We start from the raw sequence: 20,859 nt of genomic DNA on the forward strand, positions 1-20,859 counted from the left end.
GTGCCGATGTGGCTGGGCCTAAAATAGGAATGTGGATGTGAAATAACACTGAAAAATGTCTCTCCAGTTCAGCTCATGGGTGAGCATACACCGCGGTGTATTTATGCACCCTGGAGGTGATGAACAGAGCACTGCCACAATTTAGGATCTACCAGCTTGATGACTGCTGACAAATCGTATTCCTTCTTTGTTGGTGAAATAGATGAATATTCGTTACCATCCTTTGGAAAATCTCTGAAACCTCTGGGTGAGCAGCAATTTAAAAAAATACTATCAGTTATTATCATTATCTCTCCATTCCTAGATGCTTCTTTTTGGTGAAGGAACTGGTTGCTGTTTCTTTGACACAGTAACGCTACATTAATTATCTTTTTTCCCTGAAGGGGACTGAATGTAAAGATGAAGAAAGAGCTGAGGGCAATCAGATGCAGTTCAAACTCCCTGAAATTACCTGCTTTCTGATGATCAGGTTTATTCTGGTAAATTGTTGCCTATACCTTTTATGCACATTCTTTGGAATTTTGAAAGTCACTTACAGACCTTCCATTACCAAAAACGATCTGTGTGATACTACTGGATCCAATGCTCAGATCTCTTCTCCTGTCTTTAAGCACACACTGGATACCGTTAGTCTTCTCATGGTCAGGCATTCAGCAGGCCCTGGCTTTCATCTCACAATGTACTTTTCATTTAAGACTAGTGTAGCAGCCAGGCTGGCAGGAAGAATTTTTATTCTTTACCCAGTGAATGAAATAAAAAGTATCATCCTATGAATTTTATTCCAAAAGTTCAACCTGGCTTTACAAATTATGCATCGCCACTAACCCTGTGTGAACAGCCTGCAGGCAAAGAGGACTGAGACTCTGTTGCGATACCCCCTGGAATTCATACCAACCTGCCCTCACCAAGATCCTGGCTCATCGCTGCCATCTATTCCTAATAGCTTTCAACCATTCCTGTTTGGGCTGTGGCAGTACAGATACCTGTTCAAGCAAAGACTTGTTTCACACTGACCTAACAAATAACTGTAATGTTCAGCAATGATAAAATGGAAAGAGATGGTCTGAACACAGAAGAAGAAACAAGTAATTTCAGCACTACATGATGTCAGTGGAGCAGGAGAGCAGGCAATAATCTTTTCGACAAAACCGGAGAAAAATATTCATATGCTTCTCTTCTCAAACCTCCTTTTCATTCTTAACTCATACTAAGACAGCACAGAACTCTGAATTAAAGGCTTTCTGAGGGTAATGATCCTTGTTTGTGTTGAGCTCTACAGACACTGCCTGGCTGGTCACGAATCTCTGGGAAATGTTCTGCTCCCCTGGCCAGTGAGTCCCTCTAAGCACTGTCTGTTTCACAGGTTATGCCAGCCTCCGTCACTGGAGAAGTTGGATCCTTTCATCAGTGCCTTTCTGATTATACCAAACTCGGAAGGGAAATATTTGAGTTTCATAGCAAACCACAACCATTGGCATACAGAGGATTGGATTTATGGATGCCCAGTTTGCTTAAGCATTCCCTCATCTGATCCTCTTCCACCAAGCGTACATCTTCCTTGCTCCAGACTTTTCCCCTGGTCTCAACCTGGGATACCTGAAGGCCAGTCTCACTCATAAGGACTAAACCATAAACACCCCAAATTTATCAGGCAAGGACAAAGTCACTTTTTCGTTATCCAGCCAGCATTAACTGATATGTCATGGGAATAATTAACATGCTAACAGGTGTTCTACACGCAAGATGGAGGAGGTGGTTTGCTTGGACCCAGACTGGCTCTTCCAAGTATTATTAGCTTGGGCTCTACGTTGTGTGAAAACAGCTGCACTGCTCCAAGGCAGCATTTGGGCCAGCAGTTCCGCTGGACTGCAGCTCTCACTGCACAGCTCTCAACATCCACCACACAGAGAATTCACAACTTAAGAATAACTGAAAAATGACTGCTATCAATCCTCAGGGCTAAAGGTTTTGGTAAAATGGGTCCTGAAAAGACCTTGATTTCAGAAGAGCATATAAGTATCTGCAGCATCCATTTAAACACAGGAGACCCTCTGTCCTTGCTTCTCAACCCTTTCAGGACAGCTCCACAGATATCCAACAATAAAAATGACTTTTCAACTGCAAAATGCGAGCTAGGAACTTCAGTCTTCTAGGAGACAAACTGCTCCTCCAACCAAATGGGAACATATGTTTTCCTCCTAGCTGATAATCTGCAGCCAGTGGTCTGGGGTTTCATGCCAGATACCAGTAAGTTCAAAGTCAGTCTGCATATATGCAGAGCACAGATCAATTATTAACTGCATGCTCAGCCTTTCCTGCTAAATGTAATCCAATTACAGTCCCCTTGTTTTTCCCTCGTGGGTCTTCAGAACATCTCTTGACCCTTCGGTACAGCAAAATGATCTTCTTGAGTACAAACATATCCATGAATCCAGCTAATGAGACAGATCTTCCAGTTCTCTCCTCTTGGAAAGCAGATAAAGAAATCTGCCAGAGTCCTTGGCTGAATGTGGCGGCTGCTTCTCCTTTCAAGTCAGTTTTGCACACTTAGAGATTTAGAGTGCCATATGTTAAAACAAACAATGAAAAGAATGGGTTTGGGTGCCAAGTACCTCTTCCCTCATAGCCTTTTTAGTGATGGATTTGAACTGAAAACTCTAATCATCCTTCCTATTTTCTGTGAAGTGTGCTTACAGGAGGGAATCATCCAAGTGACCAGAGATGCTTCTAATCAAGGAGTTTCTTTACATAACGAAACTTACTAAGACATCTCCTGCCACCTCGACCCCTACTACTCATGGTGCCACGGCCGGCCTCCCATTTAGAGGCAACAGGGAAAAATTTCTTTTACATTCACTACTCCCAGTCAAACCCTCACTGGCCCTTCACTAAGTAATGTAAAATTTCAGGGCCAACTACAAGAATAGCTTGAAATTCTGTTTAGAAGACAGATAGTCCCGTCTGTCATATGAAATCATTCAATGGCTGTGAACCAGAGCTAGAATGGGAACAATTCTCAGTCACTCACAGACAGCTGCCTGAAAACTAGTCTCCTCAACAAAGCGCTCCCACACTTCCCAACATGACTGACTTTCCTGCTCCCGATCTGTTAAAAGTAACTATACCTGAACCTTGGCATCATTTTCCACTTCAGTCACATAAATTGTGCAGGTTGTTCAATGGGTGTTGAAAGTGTAAGCCAGGTGTTCTCAAAAGAGAAGACAACTGCACTTGCAACAGCATAGCCTGGAGGGTCTTTCGGCAGCAGTTAGTTATGTCCTGTGATGCCCACAGCCCAGAACTAAAACCCACACGGTGGTAAAGCAAAAGAAACAACAAAATCAATTCCCAGACCCAACCCAGTGTTGTCTGTTTCACAAGGTTGTTCTTACCTCTGATCATCTGGCTCATGCCCTGGAAGCTTATGGTTACGTTTTCAAAAGCTGATGATTTTAAAGATGACTTAGGGATTCTTTCCACCATTAGTTAATCCTTATGATTCTAAATCATACATGTGCGTTTGAAACTCGGCACTGTCCTCTCCTCCCCAATCTTCCATAGTGTACTCATGGATTTTTAAATTACACATACCTACAGATACGTATGTATTGTATATAGATGGGGATGTATGTACAGTTCACATAGTCCCATTGATCCCACACCCAAAAGATTAGCAGCATCGTATTAATTGGCAGTGCGCTTTTAGTATCAGTGATGTAGAAAACTGAAATTATAGTGCCCGTTTCTAGGCTACAGAAAATGGGTAAACATCTCTAGTTAGACTTTTCAGTGTATCAGTCCACAGAATTTATTCACATCATGGGGAGCTACAGCCAGAAGAAAAGGGTTTTTTCTTCCCCAGGCTGAATTTTCACTGTACAGTTTTGTATTTACATGATTTCACCAAGTTACCAGTGCCTTAGTGTTATTATCTTTGCCTTGATCCCTAAAGGCAATAATTGATGGGGGAGAAAAATGTTAAGAACAAAACTGTTAGTGCTTCTCCTTTCTCCATTCTTCCTTCCTCCCTGCAAGTAATCAAGTGTGACATGAATATGATGAAGTATATTGTCTAGAAAATGTTTTCCCAAGTCTTTGATTCTCAGTGTTCTTGGCTTTCTCCATGGAACCAATATGATTCCTAATCTAGTAAAACAGCAGATAGCCAGCATCAAAGAAAAGAGATAGAATCCCAAACTACCCTAGAGTGATTGAAAATTTATCTGTATTTATTATCTGATCTCATAAGAAACTAAACAATTTGAGTCCTTTTTTGTCTTTGTTTCTATCCAGCACTTATTGCCAGCACAGTGAGCTCTGTTCTCAATTTCTTTTGGAAAGCAAGACTCTGAAATTGCAAGATTAAAGACAAGGAAAAAGGCACAGTTAAAAACAAAAGTACTAATGAAAACAGCTTGAGTAATTCTTCTGTTAGGTGTCTCATACTCAGAAAATAGTAGCAGGACCCAGATCAACTCCACTGCCTTGTCCTATGAGGTGAAATCAGCTGGTATTTGAAGTAAGTAGGAAAATAAACCAATACCTATAATAGAGGTGAGCTGAATTAACACTCAGCAAGAAAGAAGCCAATGGCATCAGTGAGAAGCCACTGATTTTTTTTACTTTTAATAAACTAGAAATCTACTGTAATCTCTTGGCTCTATGTCAGAAGCAGCCTTTCTGGTGAAGGCATGTAAATTTCCCTTACTGTTTTCGCCTTGTAACTCTGCCAGGTTGCATCTCCAACAACTTTTCTAAAGGAAAAACAAAGATTTTATCATCCTGTGGTAAAGAAAGGCAAAAAATCTAATTCAGTCTTTGAGGCAAAGAATCTTTTGATTGTGTTCATGCTGTGCACTCTGGAGTTCAATTGGGCAGTGATAAAATGATTAGGGAAAATAGTAGGCAGTAACTGAGGATCTCATTTTACAGGAAGAGGTCATCTGTCTGTATGGGTCTAGAGGTGTAGCTTCTACATTAATGTATGGTGGTATCCAACACCTGTGATAACTTCACCTCCTTCATGAACCATCTGCTCTCTAAGGCTCCAAGTACTGAAAGGGCTTTCTGCGTGGGCAGAATTGAGCTGGGTGGGTGAAGCCATGAGCAGGCACGAGGAGATTTTATTTCCTTTCCCACACCTTATAATGGCCTGTAGGATAACTCTAAATGAATAATTTTATTACCACAATTCTAGTGTTTCAATCAATATGTACTGTACCTTCTAATGCTATGACCTTCTTTACAGACTGACAGCGCAAAGTGTGCTTGGGTTAAATGTGATTATTTATTAATTTTACTGAAACCAATTGATCTTACAGGAAACATCTCACACCTGACTGGATTAGACCATAGCTGCCTATACAAGTTCACTTCCATAAAAGCCCTTTTAATATAGCCTAACTACGAATAAGCCTTGCAGATACTTTCAGTTCTTTTATGTTAAATATTTAACACAGGAATTCTGAATTACCAGAATCATTCTTCTCATTGTCAGTTTTATTAACTAATAATTAGCTTAGTTATTTTGCGGACAATAAGAAAGAGCAATAACAGGATACAGGAATAGTAGCTTGAAAAATACTTTAAAAAGATGAAGTATTAAAGTATACATAGACTGTTCCAATATTGTTTCTTAACTGGAAAGGGTCTTGGGATTGTGGCAAAGGATATTACTGCTCACCTCTTAAGTGAGAATGCCCATTCCCATTTCACCAGGAGCCTAACCTTTATTTAGCCAATCAGTTATCCAGCAGGGACCTGCTTAGGTCCTACTATACACTGCCAGACCCAGCAAGATTCCTTGAAAATGAACCAATATGAGAGAAGGAATCACACTCACTTTTAATGCTACAAAGGACGTTGTTATTCATAGTCCAGTAACTTTATGGCAAGGAGAAACCTCTTGGAAAAAGAAAGAGTAATGTATCTCAACATTATTTTCATTGGAATAATTTCAATTCCAACAAAACTACAAGATAAGAGGATATGAGATTTAAAAAATAATTACATTGGGGAAAAAAAGGCAGAGAATATACATGACTGAAATGACTGTCTTTAAAGAATGACACAGAAGCATGCCCAGAGTAACCCTGAAAGAGACTTTCAGCAGTTAACCAAGGTTAACATTAATTCTTTGCATATAGTGCTACACTTTGTAGTCCAGTGTATTGGAGCCTGACATTTCACCAACCCTCTAAACTACTGTTACATTCATTTTACAAGTGAGTAAATAAAGGTACAAATCTGAGAAAATCACCACTGCTTAACCTCCAGAAGTACTGAGGGTCCCTATCCCCGTGTGAACCAAAGCAAGAGATTTACAGATGGTGCAACTGCGAAAATACTAGGCGTATCTCTGCTCCTGCTGAGCTGCTGTAAGAGATCCTGGTGTCCTGATCCCAACCCCTTCCCCAACCACAATTAGAATCTCAGAATCATTCAGGTTTGAAAGGACCTTTAAGATCATGGAGTCCAACCGTTAACCCAGCACTGCCAAGTCCACCACTAAGCCATGTCCCTGAGCACCACATCTACATGTCTCTCAAATACCTCCAGGGATGGTGACGCCACCACTCCCCTGGGCAGCCTGTTCCAATGCCTGACAACCCTTTTAGTAAAGAAATTTTTCCTAATATCCAATCTAAACCTTCTCTGGTGCAAATTGAGGCTGTTTTCTCTTGTCCTATACTATCTTGTCCTTGCTACTTGGGAGAAGAGTCCAACACACACCACACTACAACTTCCTGTCAGTTACAGAGAGCAGTAAGTCTGTAGTGTGGCAGGAGGTTGCTGTGGCCCAAGCGCAGGACCCGGCACTTGACCTTGTGGGCCCTCATACAGTTGGCCTCAGCCCATCCATCCAGCCTGTCCAGATCCCTCTGAACCCCCTTCCTACCCTCAAGCAGAGCAACATTCCCGCCCAACTTGGTGTCATCTGCAAACCTGCTACTGAGGGGGCACTCGATCCCCTCGTCCAGATCATTGATAAAGACGTTAAACAGAACTGGTCCCAGTACTGAGCGCTGGGGAACACCACTTGTGACCGGCCGCCAACTGGATTTAGCTCCGTTCACCGCTGGGACCTCCCCAGTCAGTCTGACTGCTGATAAATGATGGAAAGTGGCTGCGTGAGCACTTCCGCCAGCTCCCTCAGTACTGAGTCCCCCCTTCCAGAACTTCACAATTACAGCTTGCTTATGGTTGTATTTCATCAACGAAAGTCAATTGACTCATGTTTCTAAGGTCATTTTACACTACTCTGGCAGCAGTAAAGGTGATTTAAATGGATATTACATTTTCATTCACTTTAGGACTATTTTCGATTGCCTGAGTGGCATCAAGAGACCTGAGTGTAACTGAGGAGCAGATTCCAAGGTCTCACCTCAGCAGGGGCTAACCTCTGCCACCCTGGAGCTACGCACTGGAATATTCATGTATCTGAAAATCATAAACACTTGCCTCCGACAGCAAATCAGAGATGGAAATCTGGGACTGAACGGAAGAGGAGAGAGTTTCCTCAGTATTCCCACTGCTCTGCTGTGACTCTGTTTAGGAGAGACGGGTCCAGGCTGATACCATCCCAGCTGCCCCTCCCAGGGATTTGGATACTCCCATACCAGCCCAAATGTGAGCCAGAGGACATAAGCAGGAGATAAGCTATTGCAAAGCCATATAGAGAATAAAACCTTTTTTATTTTTCCTTATAGTTTCATTTGACGGTAGTTGAAAGCTTAGCTGTTTTGGAATTTGCAAGGCTTCAGAGTGGTTTGGGTCATTCGGTCAAATGCACATATTCAACCACATAGCATTAACTTTCTATTGTTCTGCCACAGGCTAGTGACTCACCAATATGCTTACTCATCACTTCCAGTGCCTGAATGACTCTTGAATAATTCAAACATCAGAGATTGTCTGGGATGATGCTCATCTGGAGTGAGATTTCTGAAAGCACTGCAAGGACTCAGGAGCCAGAGTCTTAAAGAGAAGACGTAGGGCCTACGCCCCTAAAAACCTTCCATGTTTTCAAAATTTACCTTTTAACAGAAAAAGGCTTTACACCTCACGTTTTGCTCAGCGAACCTAGCAAATTTTGGTATTTTCTGGCTTTAACATTCAGATGAACTGGCCATATTCCACTGAAACAACCAAGTCAAGAGCAATACCTGTGCCAAGATGGAATGCAAAAGATAAAATAATAATTTATTTCTGCACCAACCGTTCTTGTATATTCATGATATTTCTCACTCCCTTATCCTGGAGGCCTAACGGATCTCACTGTGGAATAAATAGCAAGGAATTGCTATTGTACAGTCTTGCCAAATGAAAGTCAAAGCACATTTTAAGCCCCAACAACATGATTATTCAAAGACTGAATAGGCAAGTGCAGCACTGAATGCTAACTAAAGGGACATAAACATGAGTGATGGCCATTTGCATGAACTGAATACCATGAAGTTGATAAAGTTGCAGACACAGAAATGAACTTAAATCAGTGCAGAATTATATACTATTCTCACAAAAAACCAGTTACACTGGTCTCCCCTTTGGTAGCAAATCAAGAGTACTTACCATTCTTGGAGAGAATCACAGCCAAATATTCATGAAAGTAGGTGTTGATGTACAGCAGAAGGCTTGGAGTATGCGCTGTGAGAAAGCTAAATGCAATATTTTCCTTGGACATGACAGCATCCGCATAAATGGCAGAGCTTGAGGTGCTCGCATTTTTTGTGACAGGATAAGGTTCTTGGAAAATATAGGTAATGGAAGTGCCAGCTTCAAATAATGCAGAAACCTCTGAAAGCATATATAAACCAAGGGAATTATTTCAGCTACTGCATTTTCAGACCTCTCAGACAGGCATGGACATGAGCTGACTGCCTCAGAAGCAGAACACTGCAAAATGTCCCTGACCCAGCTGACATCACCGTTTCTTAATTTGGACAAGCAGCATGTCCTTCCTTACAGCCTACTTGTCTGGCACGGAGAAGGGCAGTGTATGGAGACAGGCCTCTAAATTCAACTACTTCAGTGCTGGAATCAGAGGTCCACAAGATGGAACAGGCCAAAATACCCATCAACCAAATAAATGTTCAGTTCACTATCTTCTGACGGGTGACACGTACGGCAATATTCTTTCTTTCCCCCACAGTACAGACCATATATTTGTCTTTTCCAGTCTCCTTTTTAAACAGTGTCATTATTAAAGCAACACACTGACCCAAAGACAGCCAGTAATGGAAGCTGTCTTTGGTGGTTCCAAAAGAAGAGGAACATCTACCTGTGCATGCTCAGATCCCAAGAACTCACACTTGTGTTTTCAATAAACACAACGTTCTCTGGCCGTGAAATACACAGGTGTGGTAACAGCAGTTTTCTCCAATGTGAGGCACAGTAAATTCAGGATGGTGGTATCTTCAGCTACAAACTGCACGTATTGTCTCCAATAAAGCAGCTCCACCCTAGAGCAGCACCTCCTAACAGGACGCTATGTGGATATTTGATACGCCTCTCGTGGCATTGGTGCCAAATCCTCAGCTCATGTAAGCGGGCATAGTTCCGTGGACTGCGGTACAACTAAGCCGATTTACACCAGCAGATGATGCGGCCCTCTGAGTAAAAAACCTCGCGAGGTGAGGGGTAGCCATGGGAATTAAAACACTCACATTGCACCTTGCTGTTATTGAGCAGGAGTTTTGCTAGCTCCCTCCTCTTCCAATGACCATATTATCTAAACTGGACGCCCTTTATCTGCCCTGCACTTTTTTCTGGTGTAGGCAACATCTCCTATGAGCCACCAGAAAGGTTCAGTGAGGACACATTCACCAGAGACCAAACCATGCAAATCAGTTCTCTCCTGAATGCTTCACGTTTATTTTTAAAATCTCTTAACGTTTGGATGGGTTGTCACATGAATGGCAAAAAAACCACAAAATGACTAGCTCTTTTTGTCACACCATTGCTCTGAAACTCTGTAATGAAAAGATCTCGAGATTCTGTTAAGGTGGACAGAGCTGGATGAGATTTAAAACCAAGCAAACTAAACATTCAGATGTGGGCAGACAAGTGTTATGAAAAATTTCAGCCCTAGTTGTTAATGCCTGGGCCAAGTTATATGCAATCAAATACAGATTCAGAGCGGGCTGTAGTTGGTAACTGTAATAGTACAACTCACACCATTTTAATTTCTGAGGCCATCACTGAAGTCAACCAAAGGAGGCGTTACAGCCTGCTTCAGATAAACACTGAGCAATGCTGAAGGGACAGCTGAGAGCAGAACAGGTATCACAGGGGCACAAGGCTGACATGGGTCAAACTGGGCGGTAATTCAGAGATCACTAAGGACTCGTGAGCAAAGCTCGCTGCCTACCTTCCTTGCAGAAAGGTCCTTCGTAGGCGGAGTTGGTGCAATCACAGGAGTAACCATTATACTTCTCCACACACTTTCCCCCGTTATGGCACAGGTTACCGTAACTGCTGCAATGCCCTGGACATCCAGGTTTAACACCGGGTGTCATTTTAGCTCTCTCTTCAAGGTCAAGTTTCTGTCCATTTAAATGCAGAGATCGAAGACATCCCAAAAAGCCCTTTTGTCTGGAAGCTGTTCCCCCTAAAAAAAAGACAGAAAAAAAGGACATACATTCATTGGACAGTCTGCACAGTAATCAAAGCTCTTAAGTCCAATCCAGTGGTACAAATATGAATCCATGAATTTAAAAAAATATTATCTGTCATATATCAATGCATAAAGTGGCAAAAGACGACAGATGGACAGTCCTGGAAATGAAAGGTCTCTATTTATCTTTATGAAAGGACTAAAAAGCTGCATGTGACACTACCTTGTTACCATTCCTCTCTTTTCTGCCTTATCTACTGCCCTGTCTGGCATTTAAACTGCAAATTCATTTGGGAAAAAGATTAGCTTCTTTATCATACGTCTGCATATCACCTAATACATGAGAAACCCAAACCTAAATTTTTTTTTTTTTCTATTTGTTGCCATAGTACGGAGTATAAATAACACTCTAATCCCAACAGCAGGTGAGTTAACACATGCTGATGAGTCCAGATAGCAGAGATGAATCATGTTCAGCACCAGGCCTGCTGGCTGAAGGGAAATGACTGGAGTCAGAATTTATGCATGACTGCCCAACCTGATGTTGCATGTGAATGGTTGTTGTAGGAAAGAAACGTGAGTTCAGGTCACAGCTGTGTTATTTATTACAACTGTTAGACATAATTGCACTGTCTCCTGAAGACCAGAACTGTAGGGATCTATGCAAGAGGGCAGTTCAGTCTCTACAAGCTAACTAGCTTCTTACCTGCCCAACGAAACTGATAACAGTGTTATAATAAAGACACTTTTTCTGTAAGAGGTGGTCTCTGGGAATAACAACAATGACATGTTAGAGTACGTTGTGAAAATATCACCATTTTTCTTATTGTAGGCTTTGTTTGGCAGTTGCCAATGCTTTGCTTTTAAAGGTACTGCAGTTTTGATTGCTGCTAAGAAATCTAATGCTGGTTCAGGAGTTAACAGCATTTGTAGGTGCTGGAATGCTAGCTTTATTGGCGATTCTCCTGCAGAAGTAGTATGAAAAGCTATCTTTCCAAATTATTCTTTTGTTCCTGGTTCTATATCAAAGTGCATGAGATACAAGATTACATCTTTTGATAAGTCCTTGCAGAAGAGCATCTTTTTTTTTTTTTCTTAAACTGTATAATTAAAGCTAGACTTCTGGAAACTAAGAGAATAAAGCAATGGTCTGAAAAGGAATCTCACCAAAACCCTATTTTGTGCTATACCATTCCAGCATATTTTTCTTCCTGGTACACTAATGGCAGAAATACTTAATTTGAATTAGTGTAACTGAACTATAGGATAGTATCTGTGAGGCAGATTTATTTCATGCTGATTTTATGATGCCTTTCTCAGAGATACAAATATTTTCAAATTCCTGTTTAGACAGCTACTCTTTTCCAGGACAGCAAATGTTAACTGACTTACGTCGAAGGCCCTCTGAGGCACAAGGAGCCAGGCCTTCTGCATCAGATGCACTGTGTACACACAGTCCTTGTCTTCGGAGATTTTGCTTCAAAACCAAACATACCATACAGAATTTTCAGTAATGTCCAGTGAAGTAGAAATGTGATTTCTCCCTGTAAAGTCACGGTTTTCTTTTGCATGGGAGGTAACCACAAATATTACAAGGATAAATGACAGTTTCCTTGACTTCTCTCTGCACACACATACAATTCCCAGCAGTAACATTTAAAGAATGAGTACAAACTATTGCTAACTATTCCACAGGTGTCACGTTGGATTGCATATTCTTACTGCTCTCTAAAGCACTTCGGAAAGCAATGTAAAGTAAGTTTCTCACTCCTCCTCTAATGTCTGCAGAGTATAGAGCTTAACATAAACCATCTACATCATCCTAAATCTATGCAGTATTGATTAAACAAATGTGTTTATTATTTGGGCTTTTGGACAGTTTTCTTCAATTGACTAGACCCAATCTTCAGATACATTCCTGGGAAGCAGAGGAAAACTGAAAACAAACAAAACTCTTCCCCAAATTAGGCTTTGCAGATTCTTCCCACACTAATACACCTGTTGAACTGGACAATTTCATGGATGCAACCTCATTGTTTTGTTCAGAAAACCAGATTTTAGGATCAGCCTCAGGACCATAAACCACCAAGGTTAAGGGTGTTCTTGGCTGAGTGCAGGTGACAGTCAAATAGTTACGCTGCTTTCAGCAAGGTGTTTATGCAGCTGAATTTTACTGAGAGGCCTTGGGGCAGCAAAGAGAGGCTGAGAGGAAGGCGCAAGAAGTTCACAACTGAGCACTCATAGTGTAGCTGGGTAACACAACTGGCTAAATTATTAACATTCTATCAATGAATTGAGGATTTGCTTTAAAATAAAGGGCTTTTTGTTGTTAAGAACTGGATTAGGGAGGCTGAAGTGGTGTGAATAAGTATTAGGAGTTTTCCTGCTTTATAAAACTGGTATGTATAACTGTTTCTCCATAGCAGAGTGAAACCATAACTGAATACAGTCAGATATTGATAGGAAGTGATGGAATATAACAAGAGTTGAGAATTTGAATTCTGTCACACTGTGTTGCTATGGGTGAAGAGATAACAGGAGAAGTAATAGATTTGAACACCTCCTTTTGTCTCCCCCTCCTCTGCTTCTACCTCCAGGCAGATCCAATGAGAAGGCAGCCATCTTCTAGGGTTTGTTTTGAATGGCATGTGTAAGAAATCATCACTGCACAGGAATCTCGAGAACACCAGTCAACGACAGTTTCTTGCCCATGCTATGTGGTGTGCTGGCCAGAGCAAATGCTTGGGTTCTGCTCTCCCAAGGGGAGTATCCCCCAAAGACAGACATGCAGGGCAGAAAAGACAGACAAGAACAGCCAAGGCCATTGTATCAAACACTAAACATGGCAATAAAAGGTGGCAGGGCAGAACTGAATGGAGAACAGAGGGTGTAGAAAGAAAGGACACTCTAATTGCAGTATTACTGTGAATACAATTGCTAATATTAGAATATGGGAAGAAGGACCTGATTCTCAGATTTATCAATTCCTTTTATACACCATCGATGCATAAAGAAAGACTTTGAGGTAAACAGAAATCACTACATTAGTGCACCTTTCCAGGATATGTAAAACCCGTGAACTTCTCTGAACCATTCTGTGATGTTTTATCAACTTCAAAATGGATTTGTGGGTGCATTAGTGTGCAGATAATGAATTACAGCTACTTAATGATTAACAAGGCCAGAAGTGAGTGAAGCACCTTTCTAGCAGATTGTTAATCCAAGTAATGTAATGGGAGTTCAAGCCCAGTAAGACATGTCTAACACTTCGAGATACTCCACAGAAATGCAGTTTAAGAACATTAAAAACACCCATGGGTATGCCTAGGTACACAGGGCAAGCTGGAAATTGATTTTTACCCTAGCCATACCCAGACTGGCTTATGTTCAAGAACATGCACAACTCAAAATTAACACAGGGACAATGAAAGTCATGGTGAGACTCCCAGGTTCTGCTGTAGTCTCTGGACATCTGGAATTCTCTGCTGGAATAAGCAACTATGACATCCAAACACTGAACTCATTGCCATTATGTATCAGTCAGTACCCCTCTGAGAAAACTCAAGTTCACATTTTTCCATGTTCAGGGGACAGCTTTGCATTAGTTCAGTGTTTTCTCCATCTAAAAGGATTAGAGAGTTGTTGTGATTTGGGGTTTTTCTGGTTTGGCTCCTTATGGAAGAGAATATTTGCTTACACATGTAGTATATTTTTATCTCTGAATACAGTCTTTTTAAATTCCTTGCCCAAATTTAAGAGAGTGAATATTACGTTGTCCCATATTTCAAGAAAATTGGTAGCAGGATAAATAAGAGAAAAACAGCATCAAGGTCTCCACTTAGGAAGACTGAAGTGTGAATTCGTCCCTTACTGGCCATAAAAGAACCTACACACATAAAAGAGAAATCCTTCTCTGTGCTTAGTCATTGGAAAATCTTCAGTAAACACCTAAATCTCTTAAAATACCTAAGTCAGTCAATCTGAAGATAAACTTCCAAGGAACGTCAGGCCTTCTTAACTCCCACACTTACAGAGTATTTAAAGGCTGATTAGCTTCCTCACAACGTGACAGTATGGCCGGATCAGAAGTAAATGAAGCACAGCTCCCCGACTGTCTACAACTGACTGTTTTGTTAACACTGCTGGAGAAGTGTTAACCTTCTTTACTATAAATCATAGAAAGTAAAAAGTCTGTCTGACAGGCCAACTTTAAAAACACCCCAACAAACCAGTGTAAAAACCCAAGAGCTAAATTCTTCTATTACTTACAGTCCCAAATATATCTGGTTCTTTTCTAAAAATATGGCCAAAACTGAAGTAAATAATTCATAAAACAGGAGCAGCAGTCGACAAGGAATGAATTGGTTCAAATTATCAGAATTCCTTGAAAATTATGTTATATGCCAACTACTCCTGTAGTCAAATCTTACAAATGTCCAGATTTATTTTATATATGTGTTCTGATGTATATAACTCCCAAAAAAGGAAAGACTTTTCTTCTTAGGGAGTTAACATAAACACCTCACCTATACTGTACATAGGCTGATGTCTGTCAAGCTATAGGAAAGTAATTGTAGTTTGAAAGCCACAGTGGATTTCCATTCGATCATCATCATAATGCTACATGATACTAATATAGTTCTGTCATCCTAAAGGATCAATAAATCCTTCCAGAAGATAAATAAACTAAATTAAATTTTGTCACTGAACCTTATTTATGAGATTTACAAAATATTTGAATTGATTCTGGAGAAGAATCAAGAAAAAAAAAAAAGGTTATATCTTACTGACTAGTTACCTCCAGTGTGGAAACAGTGTTTCATATTCAAATGGAACAAAATAGGGAGATTCAATTAAAAAATATTTGGAACATTATTAAAATAGCTATTCATGTATGTTAGGTAGATTATTAATTAAGATTGTGCACACTAATTGTGGAAACCCTTTAATCACTGTCAGTATGCAGAATGCTGCAGAAACAAATACATTGTGGATTATGGGGGAAGCAGGGAGTAGTATTACGTGCTGCTGCTTCTTTCCTTTTTCCAATGCTGTTTATGCATGTATTTTTGAGATAGGATAAAAGTCACTCTGCATGGCTGAGGTATTAAATCAGTTGCTTCCTATTAGAGATTGGAATGACACCTTCAGTAGAGACAAATTATGCCACATCTGTGTACTGTTGAACTTCTGCCACCTTTCCCTGGAGCACCTGGGGACAAACAGTGTCAGAATCAGGAGGCTGCCCAGGTTTCCACCTCTTCTGACTGCTCCTAGGAAAACTCAGAAAGTCACGGACTGTTTTGGCCTTCAATATGGGCCAAAGAGCCAAAAGCTAAGGGCCAAAAAAACCCTTCTAAAAACATTAGGTTTGCTGTCCCTTTTGTTCAGGGTTCAGCACAAGTGTGGATGGACAATTGAATGCAATCTATTCAGCTAACCAGACTTATGATAAAACCTGCATTTTTACTCCTTTATAAGGGAAACAACCAAAAATTTGCAAGTCTATTCAGTCATTAAATTCTCAGTTTTCTAACTGGAAACAGTACCTTTGGCTAGCTTTCTCTGGTGTGTCTGAAGCGTCTAGCAGCCCAGCCCTACCTCCTTCAGGCCTGGCCTCCTGCAGAACATGTTCCTACGATCATCTTAGTATCTGGGAAACAAGTGATTAGCAGTATGTTTCATACCAGAAAACAGAAACACTGCACTGCAACAGCCTTAAGCTTACCTTCTTGAGTTCTTCAGCAAACTTTTCTCTGGTTAAGTCTATGAGAGCTAATTTTAGGTATGAATTGACAGCTATGTTGATTCATGGTAGAGCTAAGGGCCAGACTAAGAAGGCAGAGCTAAGGATTCCTGGCCACTTATGCAGCTATATCCATTTATTAACAGATTAATTCACCACGTTCACAGCCCCGTATGTCCAGCACACATACGCTATAAAAAGCTCACATAAATACCCCAAAATCTTCTTAAAGCAAAGGGTGTGGATACACAGGTAAACTTTATTAAGATGAATTGACAGATTGAGGTTTGCTATAGCATTTCAGCTAAGAGAATCCATTTTAAGGAAAGGATCAGTATTTACCTGAGTGGCCCTGAATAAGAAGCAGGTTACAACCCACTCCATCACTGAGCAGATTACTCAGAAAGACAGTGTTTGAATATAGGAAAGGGAGAAGTCTTTGTGTAATCACTGACTATATTATCAAATACAAACTGGTCCGATTCCAAATTTCATTTGCAAGGGACATAGGAGAAAAAAACTATATGCAAACAAAGATTTTTTTTTTTCCCCTTTGAAAGATCACCTGCAATTAAAATAACCATATTTGTTTTAGCTGTGTTCATAGTTCTCTCACACATGCACTCTATGGACAAACAGGGGTTTTGGCAGGCATGCTTGAAGGAACAGACTTTAAGAACGCATTATCAGGCTTTGCCCTAGAAACGTGTATGAAGAATTTGTGCCTTTTACACTGCATCTAAAAAGAGACATCACATTTCCTGCAGCAAATTACTCAGCCAGTGCTGCACAAGAAGAAATACTATGAATACTTTGGCAATAAATATATTTCAAGCAATCTTAGACGCTAAAAATACCATCTACTACAGCGTGGTTAAAGTGTGGTTAGTGCTTTGAGTATAAAGCAGCAGTTTGGGTTTACTTTACGTTGCCTTTAGAGGGGTGGAATAAGAAAAAGCAGAATTAGGTCTCTACACACAGGCTCAACAGTGAAACAATAGTATTACTATGCTATGGACATAGAAATGTTGTACAGATCTACAGAAACCCTTAAATGGTCCCTACCTACAAATAACTGGCTGTTGAGCTGCAAGCGGAAGTGCCCCTCAGCAGGTGCCTCCAAGACCTTCTTGGGGAGGCTGTCCACCTGGAGAGAGGTTTGCTTGAGGTTCCTCTCCGCTCGCACATAGTGCCACTGGTTGTCATTCAGGGGTGTGGGAGACTGCACAGTGGCTTCTGTGGGGCCATTCCCAACATCTATGGAGAAGGTGATCTCTTTGGGGGCTGGAACAGATAAACATGTGAAGAGGAAGTGAAGGTCTGAATTAAATCATGGTTTTGACATCAAGAAATCTTACATAAATATAGGGTCCATTAACTTTTATGTCAGCAAATAGTACATCATTTACCTCCCATTTCCTACACAGCAGCTTATACATGCATCTAAGCCTGCAGCCTGTTTGATCTCTGCTGTGATTATGCTTGGCTGTGGCTACCCATCTTTTTTTGCTAAGGCAATTACAGTGCTCTAGAAATAGTAGTTTATTCTCTTTTTGAAGTAGAAGTGCCAAATAGTGTACAAAAGTCACACACTGGTAGCAAAATATTTTGAACAAATAATGCTAATATGGGAGAAAGGATGAAGGAGCTATTTCTGACTAAATCCTTCAAAATGCATGTACGTAACAATCACAGAACTTGGCTGCATATAGCAGGAGAGAATCCTACAAGCATTCATTTGCCTGAATACGCCTGACCCAGGAAGCAAGGAAAAGCGAATGAGCAAAACCAGTTCAGTGGTGATCCTAAACTAGAGGCATATGTAACACATGTCCAGAGATAGTAAGGCTCCTAGAAACAGGATCATAATTGGAAAACAATAGCCATATAAATGAGTCATTCTTGCTCTGCTGGAAGCCTGAAAGGGGCCAGAACTTTCTAACATTCTTACTACTGATTGTTTTTCCTCTTCCTAAAATGCTAAATACACCAGAAAGACCAAGAACCAGGTCAACAAGACCACAAGGCCAGAAGGTTGTGGACTGAAAATTCATAAACCCCTGTTATTTCAAACCCAACAAATTGGATAGGTCTGGTTTTGGAAGCTGCTTCTTAGATAGTTAAGATAGGAAACACTCCATAGGGATAGACAAAGATCTATTCTGAGCCCCTGCATCTGCTAAAAGGCCGTTTCCCTTCGAAGCAGCTGGTCTGTAGAGCTTCCTTGATACAAGGCCTTTAGGCTGAAAATTCCATCTGGCAGCAAGAAACACAACACCAAACTACTAATGAGAAGCCTAAGTTTAAAAGACAAGACTTTACCTAAACTTTTAAATAACTCATTTCTCCAGGAGTACAGATTGAACACACATGCAAAAGCTTTCACTCAACAATCTTCTTAGTAGTTTACAGTATTTTTTTATATTTGATATCAAAATGCAATTTCTACTTCTACATCCCTGAAAATGAAATGCAGTACACTGAAGTACAAACAAATTGGACTTTGATGTGCAATTAACAGCAAATCATACCTCATTACCTTGTGATAATACACCATGACATTTACCATTGGTTTAATGACTCAAAGGGCCTTGGGGCCTTGTTTTATTAAATTTTACGTTGGGGTTATTATAAGCATATTATAAAATGCATAGCACTCAGTTTGTTTTTCCGAAGTTTGACAGAATTCAAAATACAGAAGTAATTTTTCATGTCAAAGACAAAGTACTCTTCTGCCACTAATAAATATTTGAAGTCATCAGAAGGCAAAACCTCACTAATTAAGTTCCCTGCTACTCTCCTTTATATAGTGAGTAGCAGTCGTATTGCAGTCACTTACTAGATTTTGAAGTATTCAAGGCCCATTGTGACTGTGACTGACTTATCTTGCATTAGCATCCTGTCCTTCATGGACTCTCATCTCATAGCCGTACCATACACACTGAGCTCCCGTGAAAGACTAGGGCTGCATCAGAGTGCGTATGTTGATGATACAGAAATAAAAGTAGCCGTCAGAGTGGTTGTATTAAATTTTCCATCTTTCAACTAAAATTACAGTCTACTAGTACATCTAACCAGTAGCTTTTTCTCTAAAGAGAAAAAAAAAATATCAGTGTTGGAAAGTAAACTCAGTCACTTGTTTAAGAAAGATAAACCTAGCCGTAACCAGATCAAGTGTAATGACAAAGGCTACACAGGGAAACTCTGACAGGAGACATAGATAAATCTGAATTAATGAGTCTTCATGTCTCCATCTTATCCTCTTGCAGCACCTCCAACTGTCTCAAGACAGAAAAAAAAAAATGCCCTTCCCACTTCTCTGTGTCTGTCAAATTGGGCAAATATACCAAACTTCTTGGTGGTGAAACTTACAGCTGATTTCAAGTCGTATGAAGTCTTTAATCCCAAGGTTTTCCAAGAAGACCCCGGAGACGGCAGTAGTTTTGAAGAAGAAGGAGATGTCCGCGCTGACCTCGGCATGGAAGGTGGGGAAGTGCAGGTAGGAGGCCTCCGTGTTGAAGGAAGCGGCGTTCCAGAACTGCCCTGCAAACACAACCCCCTTCTCTATAGTTAATTGGCACAGGACAGCAGCTGCCAGCGGCACCTGAAAAGCGACCTCTCATCAAACAAATAAGTGGGGTTAAAAAAAAAAAAAACAAAAAAAACCCAAAAAAACCCCAAAAACAAAAACAGAAAGAAAGAGGGAACATTCTATACCTATGGAAATTGAGAAGAGCTAGTACTCACTGTCTCCATAGCAACGCAAAGGGCCGATTTTCCAAGCAGCCTCAGAATTTGATCTGTTTGTGTCAGTGATCACTATCTGAGTCACAGGCAAATGGTCTTTGAAAGCAAGAAGGCCAGTATCATTTGTCCTGGATTATAATAAACAAACAGAAAGAGACAGGTTAACCACAGACAAAATCCCCAGCGTTCCTTATGCAAGACAATATTTTGAAGATGCTTACTTAAAGAGGAAAGGTCTTTTGCAGAATTACGTAGAAGACTTGTGACTGGTACACACTGCTTAAATACGTATGTGCATGTGTGCTCTATGCTCATACACGACACTGAACACTTATCTGGATAGATGGTATTGCCGGGTATGGATCGTAACGGTGTTTCAGCTGTGGAGAACGACTGTGAAGCCAATGCGAAGTGCTGCCTGATGGACGTTAACGTAAACTGGGCTCTACTGGCTTTCCTCAGCAGGATGACTCTGCTGTGGATCAGGAATAAGCCCAAGTTTGCATTTCTGTTAAATTAGCTGGAGACTGATGACAGCATGTATGCTGGCTTTAGGCTTTATCCGGGTGGGAAGAGGACAGGCGATACCTGATCCAGCATGCTGTTAGCACGGGGCAGCCAGACAACCCCCGAACCAGCTTCAAGATGGCTGGTACACAACTGACTCAACACACTGCGAAGACAGTTGAATTGGCAGAGTGAGTTTGCACTCAATCAGCCCTTTGCATTACGTGCCTGTGGACATTCTGGT

At 40.8% G+C, this 20,859-nt stretch overlaps 1 protein-coding gene across 1 annotated transcript in view; it reads right to left on the minus strand.

Moving 5' to 3' along the window:
- The window catches only part of CNTNAP5 (contactin associated protein-like 5), a gene marked incomplete at its 5' end in the record, with an annotated part of 82,132 nt that overhangs the window by 24,426 nt on the left and 36,847 nt on the right, over positions 1–20,859 (minus strand). The window contains 5 exons of the mRNA XM_010151141.1: positions 8,572–8,796; positions 10,370–10,609; positions 17,427–17,645; positions 19,734–19,904; positions 20,109–20,236. Of these exons, the coding sequence (XP_010149443.1) occupies positions 8,572–8,796; positions 10,370–10,609; positions 17,427–17,645; positions 19,734–19,904; positions 20,109–20,236 (983 nt within the window). The remainder of the gene's footprint in view (positions 1–8,571; positions 8,797–10,369; positions 10,610–17,426; positions 17,646–19,733; positions 19,905–20,108; positions 20,237–20,859) is intronic.

This window comes from Eurypyga helias, unplaced genomic scaffold (genome assembly GCF_000690775.1).
Source record: "Eurypyga helias isolate BGI_N326 unplaced genomic scaffold, ASM69077v1 scaffold1170, whole genome shotgun sequence".
NCBI classification, from domain to species: Eukaryota; Metazoa; Chordata; class Aves; order Eurypygiformes; family Eurypygidae; genus Eurypyga; species Eurypyga helias.